The 12,307-nt window shown below is 34.1% G+C and overlaps 1 protein-coding gene across 3 annotated transcripts in view; it reads right to left on the reverse strand.

The window, feature by feature from the left end:
- Tasp1 (taspase 1) overlaps positions 1-12,307 on the reverse strand; it is a 214,576-nt gene that overhangs the window by 70,271 nt on the left and 131,998 nt on the right. For 2 of the 3 annotated variants that reach the window (XM_042666493.1, XM_042666495.1), the window contains one exon: positions 9,717-9,827. In XM_042666493.1, coding sequence (XP_042522427.1) covers positions 9,717-9,827 — 111 coding nt within the window. Of the gene's footprint in view, positions 1-9,716; positions 9,828-12,307 lie in introns of those variants that run through there. The other variant, XM_042666496.1, reaches the window with a different exon arrangement.

A 12,307-nucleotide genomic window follows, 5' to 3' on the forward strand; every position in this document is an offset into this window, starting at 1 on the left:
AGTGAACACTGGTGCTGCTGATACAGCCATCTTCTGCTACTCAAAAAGTTCCAAGTGTCCCAAATATATGGGATTTAAAGGCTCTGGAAGGGTAGGGTTCTTGTGTAAACAGGAAACCCCAGCTACAGGGAGAAAACTGTTTTGACAGCACAAAACCCTGTGAAGTTATTCTCCAACTGCAGACTGCCCATTTCCATTCATTCTAATAAGCCTATCTTGTTAGTCTGCTGTTGAACAACCCCATTGGTAATTTAATACAATCACAAAGGCTTTTCTTTCATTTATAAGAAGAAGAAAACAAGATAACTGAACTGCTCAGTACAGGCTGACTCAGTTTTACCCGAAAATAAAATACATCAACCATGTCAATGAGAGTAATTTGTCATCTTCTTGGCAATTGTGATGATTCTATTTTTTTGTACTCAACATGCACTGAAAAATCATATTTAAGTGTTGCTCAACTTAACAAGCAGATCAAGTATTATTTTCAAATGAAAATTGCTGGACTCAAAAATGTGACTTTTAATCATCTATTCTAGTCAAAGAGAAAAAAGTTCTTAAATTTTTACTACTTTTACTTCTACTATTACCTAATCAGCCTTTTTTATAGCCTTTTGGTTTTCCATGCACAGGTTTTATTTTTGTTTTCTTTTTTGCAACTTATTGTAAATATGACATATGATATTTCTTAGGTCTTAAAAAAGCATCCCATTTTAGAAAATACCTCAGAAGTCACCACACTTCCTAACATAGTCAAAAGAAATTTGATTCTGTCATGAGCTTCCTAACAAACATTCTGCTTTCTTTTGTTTTAGTACAAGTCCAGGGGCATGAATTAAGGGCTGTCCCTAAACTTTTTGCCCACAGCTAATTCTCTACCACTTGAGCCAACTTCTGGTTTTTTGATGGTTAACTGGAGTTGAGTCTCAAGGACTTTCCTGTATGGACTGCTTCCAACTATGATCCTCAGTTCTCAGCCTGAGTAGTCAGGATTACAGGCAGAGCCACTGGGTGCCCCACCTTAACAAATCTTCTGAAAGGCCCTAAGACATGCACATTTCAAAATAACTGTCATCTCTGAAGAAGCTTATCATATTGTCTTTTTTCCTTCCCTGTTCCATTTACTCAGTTAAATGTATTTTAAGTTATGAAACTTCTACACACTTAAAAATATTCTGGAAGATTCTATACACTCACCCAGTTAGACCAAAAGAGGATACTCACAAGAAAAACACAAAGGCACAATACCTACATGCCTCTTGATATTTATATAAAATTATATATATATGTATATATATATATATATGTATATATATATATATATATATATAAACAGACTCTAAAATATAGGAACAAGTGATCTTTTAAAGAAATTTTAAAGATTTACTTTTTGATGATTCTGTCTTCTTTTCTTTGTGTATGGTGTATTTGAGTATATATTTTTATAAGGGTAGGGATGAGTACAGAACTTGAGGGAAAATATATTTACTTTATATTTTCTATCTTGTGATCATAACATAATACCATTTTGATAGTATGGATAAAACTCCTTATTTCAACAGTTGCTTTCTCATGGAAGTTCTCCCAGATGGATGTTTTACTTTTCTGATTATGCTTTACTTTATGCCTTTCTATATGAGAAATTATTTAAGATTTTCATTGAAAATAGATTCTTTCAAAATTTTCATTCACTCTTACCACAAGTATAAAATTTGGTTGTGTTTGTTTGTTTGTAAAATGCCTTATTGCTTGGTCAGAGGCACCAAGCATGTCATCACTATAAAAAAGATATTTAGGATTACTTTTCTATTCTGTGCAGATGCTTACTACTGTAGTTTGTTTTTATTTTAGAATCTTTAAGGTAATTTTTACCATCAATAAAACATAAATAGCACTTCAACAAAAATCACCAAACAACAGAAAACTAGGCAAGTGTGTGAACTGGTGATTCAAGAAAAAATAGAAAAGGTCAATTAAAAATTTCCTCAACCTCAAGTATTAAAAAAAAGACAAAAGTAGAAAGCATTAGTTTCACTCATAATTTTATACATTTTAAAAATTGATAACCAATTAATAATATGATAAGGGTACTAATGGAAAACTAAATACCATACTAGCCAATGGATAATAAAAGCAGAGAGATGGAAATTCTAGGAACCAGAAAAAGATGCGAGAGCTTAGTCTACTGTGAGAGAAATAAAGAATGCCTTCATCAGTAGACTAGATATATTGCATTCCAATAGAAACATTCTAAACTGAAAAGCAAAAAAGAAAAAGAAAAAAAACAAAAACAAGATAAAAAAAACAAACACAAGTATTCAAAAATAGAAACAAAACTGAAGATCCTAAAATTGTGCTACAACTACAAAAGATGCAACATATATATTTTAAAAAAGAAAGTAGAAAACAGAAGAAAATTTTAAAGCTAAGAATTTACACAAAATTAATGTTAGATGTCAAACTATAAAAGTAGCAAAATAAAAGAACACGAGACAGGATAAATTCCAGAAACTATACGTGGCTATGTTATATCTAAACTGCACAAAATAAAAGATGAAAAACATATTGAAGGAAGTCAGAGGAAGAAAATGACTTACCTTCAGAAGAATAAAGAAATACATTATATCTGATTTCCCCTTACTTATCATGCAAGCAATAAAGTGAAGTAAAATAATGAAAGGATTGAGAGAAAAAAAAAAGAACCCTTAGGATTCTGTATCTTGCAGAGGTATTCTTCAAAACAAAAAGAGATAAGCCAGGGATGATAACACGTACCTTTATTCCCAGCACTCAGGAGGCTAAGCAAACCAACCAGAGCTATACAGTGAGGCTCTGTCTTAAACACACACACACACACACACACACACACACACACACACACACACACACACACACACACACACACAGAGAGAGAGAGAGAGAGAGAGAGAGAGAGAATGAGAGAGAGAGAGAGAGAGAGAGAGAGAGAGAGAGAAAAGAAAAAATCTTCTTTGCAACTATAAATGAAGGGTATTTGTTTCCATTATACATGACACAAGAAAAGTTAAAAGAAGGAAATTTACATAGGCTAAAAGAACTCAAACCTAATGTCCCTCCCCTGGGTATAAGCCCTGTTTTCACTGTAGTTGATTCTGGTGCCCTGCATCTTGTATATACGTTTTTCTAATTTGGGGAGGGGAAGGGAAAAAACAAACTGCTTAAATTGAGATACAGGTTGACCCACTGTAACCATGAGATGTACAAGACACTATGTTGAAAATGAACTTTATAACTTTGATGGTGGGGGTGGAGGGGGGGGAGAAGGGGGTGATAGTTGGGGAGGTGGAGAAGGAAGGTATGGTAGGGGAAAGACAAAGGATGAGGCAACAATGCTCGATAGGAAATGTACTCGTTACCTTACTCATGTAACTGTACCCCTTCTGTACAGTATTTTTTTTCTGTACAGTATTTTTATAATAAAAATGTATTTTAAAAAAGAACTCAAACCTAGATAAAAACTGAAGGAGAATTTTTAAAGGAATAAGTAAATATAATTTTATTGTTAACATTCTTAATTCACCTGACAGACAGCAACTTGTTGAAAATAATAATTGTAACAATGGATTTGGTTATATATCCTTATACACAAGTGAAATAAAAAATCATGAATAATTCAAAGGATAGAGGGGAAGAATTAGAAATATTTTGTTACTATAGACTATATGCACTGATTGTGAAGTAGTTTAGTTTTATCTTTTAAATGGCGCTAGACTGACTGTAAATATAAATTCCAAAGTCAAAGGAAAAACAACAAAAACTAATAAAAGAATTATATACTAAGATTGAAGAGAAATGAAATTTAAAAAACAAGACTATAAAGAAACAATTATTCATGCATAGTAAAATGCTATAGATAAAAATCATACACAACTTTAATCTCTCTCAGTAGAGGACAGAACATTATAGACCCATGGAATACTAAGATATAGAAATATATAGAAATATGTATAGCTATGTATCAATAGACAAACATCAATGTTAATAATGGAATGAGATTCAGATGAATGGAAATGGGATAATTAACTCCAATATTATTCAGTTATTTATACATATGTAGATTTAATGAAAATATCTAGATTTATTATATACAATTTTTTCCAATAACTTTTTAAACTTTTTATTTTATTGTAAAGATGCTGTACAGAGGGGTTACATTTACATGAGTAAGGTACATTTCTCATTGAACATTATTACCCACTCCATTGTTGTTCTCCCACTATCCCTTCCCTCCCCGAACTCCTCCCCCAGCCCAACAAAGTTGTGAAGTTCATTTCTGATATAGTGTCCTGTGAATATCATTGTTGTAATGGGTCATCTTTTGTACTTCTTTCAGCATTTTGTTATTTCCCTTCCCTTCCCCCAATCAGATAAATGCATATACAAGATGGAGGGTACCAGAATCAAAGACAGAGATAGCTAGGGATAAACCAATAGAAAAGAAAAATGAAATAAATTAAGAAAGAACTAGACATAATACATTGGTGACATCAAGGTTGACAACTAAACAAAACAAAACAAAAACAAAAACAAAAAAGACCTGTTGTTTCCATGTCTTGGAGTTCATTTCAATTAGCATCATTTTGTATGGTCAGATGTTCATAGCTCTTGAGCTATTATGATTCTGTCAGGACTAACCTAGGTGTCTACTAATTATTACAAATGAGGGAAACCATAGAAGCTATGTTTCTTTGGGTCTGGCTTACTTCACTTAATATTTTTTCCAAGTCTTTCCATTTCCTCCATTTCCTTACAAAAGGGGCGAAGTCATTCTTTCTGATAGAAGCATAAAATTCCATTGTGTAAATATACCACATTTTCTTGATCCATTCATCTATTGAAGGACATCTGTGTTGGTTCCATATCTTAGCTATGATAAATAATGCTGCAATGAACATAGTTGTGCTGGTAGCTTTAGTGTGGCTTAGTCTGAGATCATTTGGATAAATGCCCAGGAGTGGGATTGTTGGATCATAGGCGAGTTCTATGTTTAGTCATTTGAGGAACCTCCATTCTGCCTTCCAGAGTGGTTGAACCAACTTACCTTCCCACCAACAGTGTAGTAGTGTTCCCTTTTGGCCACATCCATGCCAGCATCTGTTATTATTTGTTTTCTTGATAATGGCCATTCTAACTGGGGTGAAGTAAAATCTCAATATGGTTTTGATTTGCATTTTTTGTATGGCCAGCGACGCTGAGTATTTCTTCATGTGTCTATTGGCCATTCTTATTTCCTCTCCAGAGAAGTCTCTTTTTAATTCTTTAGCCCACTTACTAGTGGGGTGGTTTTTTCTCTGGGGATTTGTTATTGGGAGGGTTAATTTTTTGAGCTCTAGTTATATGAGACCCTTGTCTGTTGTATAGCGAGTGAAGATCTTCTCCCAGTCTGCAGGCTTTCTATTTATCTTGCTAGCTATGTCCTTTGCCATGCAGAAGCTCTGCAATTTCATGCAATCCCATTTGTCCAACCTTTCTTTGATGTGTTGTGTTTCTGGGTCTTTATTTAGGATGTTTCAGCCTGTGCTAAGGAACCCTACCATATCCCCTGTAATATCTTCCTGTAATATTTTCAGGGTCTCTGCTTTTACCTTGAGGCTTTGATCCATTTGTGTTGATTTTGATACAGGGTAATATATAAGGATCTAACTTCAATTTTCTACATGTGTGTAGTCAATTCTGCCAACACCATTTATTGAAGAGACTGTCTTTTTTCCATCTGATAATTTTGATTCCCTTTTTGAAGATTAGGTGGCCACAGGTCTGTGGGACCATGTCTGGGTCTTCAATTCTATTGGTCCTCTTGCCTGTTCATGTGCCGATACCAAGCTGTTTTTATAACTACAGCTTGACAACAAAGTTTGAAGTTTTGATATTGATATTCCTACAGCACTGTTCTTCCTGTTTCTGCTATTTGGGATCTTCTATTGTTCCATATGAATTTTTGGATTGTTTCTTCTATTTCACACTTTTTAAATGGAAACAAAAAAGAAAGACCACTATACTTTGCACAAAACCAACAAAGTGGTTTCTAGCTTTCTTTAATCAACCAAATCACTTCAGATAGGAACTTGAAATCACTATTAAGAGTTTTACTTTTAATTTCAATTAATGACTGGTTTGGTTTATAAAGGTACTTTTAGAAGTAGCTTAGCTTGTCCTATGAACAAATCCAATGATCAAATAACTTTCTGGACTTAAGGAAGTTTAGAGACATACAGAGCTTCTCTTTCATTTTAAATATGAGGAAAATGAGAACAAAGAAACTTGTCTGTTTTAGTCAGAAAATTAATTACACTCCTAGTTCAGACCTCTAGGAAGTTCAATTTATCTCATTCCAAGTATTTTGTAAATATCATCTGTGCTTCTCAAGTGATTTTGGCAGCTTTTCATTTTCCAATCCCATTTCCAAATTATCTGATTAGAAAGTATTTCTTATTTATGTACTGGATCCAGTAAGAAAAATTTAGCATGGTCAAGGAATTTAGAACTTTCTCTTATCTAGTATTTGTTATCTTTAAAAAAAAAAAACAGCTTAAGTAACTTTCTATCCACAATGAGCCAGACACTGATATTGAGAGTGAAACCTAGCTATCTTAACACCTAGGAGACTGCTCTATATTTTATAATCATTTTACAGAATGAATACCCACTGACTAGCAAGATGACTTCGAGTAAGTCATTACATTTTTGTAAAATTTCCTGCCTCTCATCGTGAGTCTGAATTTTTTTTAATTGTTATTGTAAAGATGATGTACAGAGGGGTTACAGTTACAAAAGTCAGGTAGTGAGTACATTTCTTTTTGAACTGTGTAAACTTTTTCCTTGCTTTCCTCCAGTTTTTCCCTCCTGACACCCCCTACATGTTGTACAGTTCATTTTCAACATAGTGTTTAGTGAGAATCACTGCTGCATTTGTTCATCCTTTGTCCTACTATTTCTGAGCCCTCCTTGCCCTCCCCAAAACAGGTAAGCTTACATACAAGACAAAAGTTACAGAAAACAAAAACAGCAACAAAGTACGAAAAAATAGCAAAAAAAACCCTCTGTTTCCATTTTTTGGAGTTGATTTTAATAAACATCATTTTTTATGATCAAATGCACATACCAATTGAGCTTTTGGGATCCTCTCCTAAGAATATCCTCCTTTAGTCTCATTGTGTGAATGTCTAGAATCCTCTATAATTTATCATGTCTACATATATTTTTTGTCCTTTACCATCCAGCATGCTTACTTGTAGATTTATAGGCTCATGACACCTATGTTTCTTTGGGTCTGGTTTACTTGGACTAGATAATGGATCCCAGAGGTAAGGAACACTACAGTTCAACCCTATGAGCAGTTTTTTAAAGCTATACAAAACAAGCATCAGAAAAGAATGAAACAAACCACCCTATTATCCAGCAATTCCACTCCTGGCATTTACCCAAAAGATCACAAACAAGGAAACAGCAAAGCCATCAGCACAATTATGTTCATTGCAGCACTATTCACTACAGTCAACGTATGGAATCAGCCATGATGACCCTCATTGGATGACTGGATTAAGCAAATGTGGTATACTGGCACAATGAAATTTTACTCATCTGTTTGAAAGAATGATATTGTACCATTTGTAAAGGAATGAAAAGATCTGGAAAAATTATGTTAAGCAAAGTAAGTAGGCCTAGAGAGACAAAGAAGGCATGTTTTCCCTCATATGTAAAAACAAGACTTAGCTTATAAACTTGTAAGTAAATATGCTGGGTGGTATGCAGGTGTATACAAATGTATTAACTGAAATATTACAGATTCAAGTGAGATCTCAAATAGTATAATTTCTTATAAAAGCAAAAGTAAAGTTCAGCACAATAAAACACCGAGAAGCTGGTACTAGAAGGTGCAGTCAAGAGAAAAAGGGAGAGAAGAAGAGGGAGAGAATGCAGACAAGAATCTAATGAATATCCTACAAAATTAAGAAGAGTAAGGGAAGGGGCTGGGAAGGTAGCTCAGTGGTAGAGTGCTTGCCTTGCATGCATGAGGCCCTGGGTTTGATTCCTCAGTACCACATAAGCAGAAAAGGCCGGAAGTGGCGCTGTGGCTCAAATGGTAGAGTGCTAGCCTTGAGCTGAAGAGATGAGGGACAGCGCCCAAGCCCAGAGTTCAGGCCCCATGACCAGCAAAACAAAAACAAAAACAAAAAAGAAGAATAAGGGAAGGAGTGGGTAGGGGAGGGATGGGTAAAAATGTTGAATGGAGTGACATGGATCAAGATATATAGTATTCATAAGCTGCTTTGATAAATGTCAACTCTTTTGAACAACTACTTAAAGATAATAAAAGAAAAAAATTGAAAAGAATGAAATACAGGAATTCCTTAGGCAGATAAAACTAGCTAGTGACTCTAAGATTTTAGATTTAGGAACATTGTTCAAGTGGTAGAGCACCTGTCTAGCAAAGGCAAGGTCCTGAGTTCAAATTACAGTACTGAAAAAAAATTCAGTTAGGTTCCTCAAATCATCCACAATGAACATAAAATTACCAGATGCCAAAATTGCACACTCATTATAGGATTTCTAAGAAATTAATTTTTCATGAACCTTTTGTTTTCAACACTTAATGTGCTGACAATACTTTTACCAGACATATATGACTAAATAACAAGTCATATACATCACATATGTGACTAAGGCCAGAAGATGATTTTCCTTAAAACAACATTCAACAATGATAATAGTTAAAAACAAAAGAACAATAAAGTCTAAGTCTGATTCAGATAGATTTGAGCATATAATAGCATGAATGTAGTCAACTTTTCTAAAAAAAATCATCATTGGTAGCCCTTAAATCCTGTTCATGTGTATTCCTCAGCCCATATTTTACAATCAAGCAGCACTTACAAACACACATCATTAATATAATTATTCAGATCATTTAGAGAAAACTTAGGTCTACTCTGTACCCTTCATAACTTCAGGATAAAGGAAACTCCTGTACAAAGTTTTTTCACATTAAATTTATCTGATGTTTTTCCTTGAGATAAATCAATACATAAATGTAATATTTTCCAGTCTATAATCTGTCTTTCCAATCTCTGTACCCTAAAAACTATATATTTTCAAATAGGGCATGTGTTTCTGAATCTAAGAAGAGATTCAGGTCTTATCTCTACCCCATCAGTGTATGCTGATCTCATTGAACTAAGCTTTATTCTTTGACATTCTCAATGGACTTCTATAAATTGTAGACTGAGACAGCTCTCCAGTGAAATGTGTTTTTAGGTCTAAATTTCCATAAAGTCAACAGTTTGAAAAAAAGATTTGCCCATCTAGGTCCCCACGAGTATCCTAAAAACAAGGTTGGGAAAGGAGTCTGTCTGGAGATCAGGAGGACAGGAGCAAAAGATTGGTCTATGTCCTTCTTTTCCAAGCTGGTTGGAGGTAGAAATAAAAAAGGAGACAACCATAATCCTTGCTGGCTTTAGAGAACATGAGAACAGAAATGATTTGTATCCCATTTCTCAGATAAGGTATAAAGAAATAGAAATGCGGATAGGTAAGTCTACCATTTCTGTGCATTCTGACCAGCAAGATACTCTAGGGGTTAGAGGATATAGGTCAAGAGAGACACATGGAAAACCTAGTTCATGATGATTACAACTCAGTTAAAACGGTGCATATTTGGAAGGATGTCATGTACTTACTGATAAACTTGTTTTGCATAGTCTCCAACAGAGCTTGGTGAGCATCTTCAGCTTGTAAAGCATGTGAACATTCTCTAGCCAGTATGGTGCGCACTAGATGCTCTCCACATCCTAGAAGTCCAAGGAAACCAACAACAGTTGAGGGAAAGCAATATTGAACACTGCTGCCTCATTAGTACTAAAATACCCTATATAACACTGAAAAATAGCAGAACAACCCAGTGAGAGATGAAGTGGCCTCTATGAGCCAATCTGGTTAAATTTAGTAATGAGATCCAGTAGAAAATTTTAAAACGTTTAACTGTCTAACCTCAAAAAAGAAATCATGGGACTAAAAGGAAACTCTCTTCATAGGAATAATTTACATTAATATTGTAGTGCTGATTCTGCACTTAGGAATGTACAAATGTACTAACGCATTCCCATTCCTGAGTGACTGCAAATGACCCATTTTCATATTTCTTTATGTGTTTGCATTCCATTGACCTTAGTCTCCCAGTCAGTAAATGGCCATCTGTGGCCATCAGTCATTTTCAATATTACATCCCACCTGTCTAGGAGAAGGGAGAGAGGCAGGCAGCAGCTAGGAGTAGCCTAACTCTTTCCTGTCCTATTTTTCATCACAATACCATCTCATATTAACACCTGTAAACTAACAAAATATCACTTACTCTCTTACAGTGATGTCCATACCTTACAGATATAAGTACTCTATGCAATTTTAAAAAGAGCATACTCTACCCTGATATGCACTTGGATCACTGGAGAATACTAACTAAGGAGAAGCTTAAAAACAACATGAAAGACTAAAGGACACTGCCTAGAATTCTAATACTACCTGCAAAGGTACAGACAAAGAAGATATAATTTACAAACTAAGATTCTCTAATAAAATATTTGTGAAGAGCCTTCTTTTCTTCTAGAAATACAAAATTTTAAAAGCCTACATTGAAAAAAACACTATAGGAAAAAGACTTTCAAAAAATAAAATGGCATATCACATGGAATCAAATTCACTACTTAAAATGTCAGTGTCATCTCACCAAGACAAGAGCAGTGGATGTACAAGATCTCCATCAAAATTCCTTTCATGTAAAATAGTTGACTATTAAAAATAACTCCTGCCTAAAATACTACTTACTTATCTGTAAACTAAACCCTCCATTAATTTATAAAACAAGTAAAGGGAACCAAACAATCTAAGCATCCAAGGAGCCTAAAAAGGAAGTATGTCTAACTCTTATCAAAAAATATCACAGCAAAAGAAAGAATTGTCTCCAGGAACTACTCAGATCCCAAATAGGATAGGGACAATGTAGCCTTTTCCCAAGTCATTGATCTTGTACATGTTCTTTGCAATCAAAATGTGGATTAAGAATGCTAAACAAAACAGCCTCTTTTAAATAGTGGCTAATACTTTCTGACAGTGCTGGGGAATCTAACCCAGAGCCACATGCTAGCACTCTACCACTAAGCTATACTTCCAGCCCCCTTCACATTTTTAAGTTTATAAGATTAAAAGAAACACAAATTGATATGATGCCTACATAATCTATTTAGATAGTACTATGTGATTTACAGTATTAGGCACTAATAACAAATCTCCCCATGAGATATAATCTGTAATTGTTAAGTAGCAATAGTACTTTTCATTTTTTTGCTTCATATATAACCTACTCCTCCCCTCTTCTATTTATTTCCTTCCTTGTATATGCATGCACATATATGGTTATATATTATACATACATATACAATACATACTCACTGCTAGAAATATGAACAGTTCACAAAAATGTGAGCATTCTGGCTGAGGGGTATGGCTCAACTAGTAGAATGCCTGCCTAGCAAGCAAAAGACCCTGAGTTCACAAAGGAGGAGGCTACAGTGCTTGATAAGAAATGTACTCATGATCTTGCTCATGTAATTGTAACCGCTCTGTACAGTATTTTCACAATAAAAAAAAAGAAAAAATTGTCAAAAAAAAGACCCTGAGTTCAAACCTAAACACTACCACACAAAAAAAGTGATTTTTTTAAGTCACCTGACATTCTGCCAGAAAAAAACAGCCCTGTGTTTTTAATAGTGTAAATACAAATAGCCTTTAAAAGTTAAGTGTGAATATCTCCACACACTAGGTGAAGCTCTAATATGTAATTTAATATTTAACTTCCACAGTAAGATTATAGCAATTTTGATTTTGTCCATTTTTGCAATATTATTTTTATAAACAAGAAAAATATGACAATAAGTAGCAAAAATAGTTTGACTTTATGTATGAACATTATTAAGTTCATGAAACTCCATAAAATTTAATTCCCTTTGCGTATACACATTTGATGTTGAACACTGAAATGGTATACTTTAGAACAATAATAATTGTTAGGAAATTGACATACCATAAAGTAAACGAATGTTCACAAAGGTTATATATACATGCTTCAAGTCAAAGAGCTAAACCACATGAAGTTATTATTACACCAAAAATATACAATGAATGTCAGGAAGACTTATCCCTCTGTTGTTCTATGGAACTATGCCGATTGATTTTTATTAAGGAACTCTTAAAATTATGTATGTTCTCTGATATATAT

Source organism: Dipodomys spectabilis, unplaced genomic scaffold, assembly GCF_019054845.1.
Source record: "Dipodomys spectabilis isolate Male_0828 unplaced genomic scaffold, ASM1905484v1 ptg000365l, whole genome shotgun sequence".
Lineage (NCBI taxonomy): Eukaryota > Metazoa > Chordata > Mammalia > Rodentia > Heteromyidae > Dipodomys > Dipodomys spectabilis.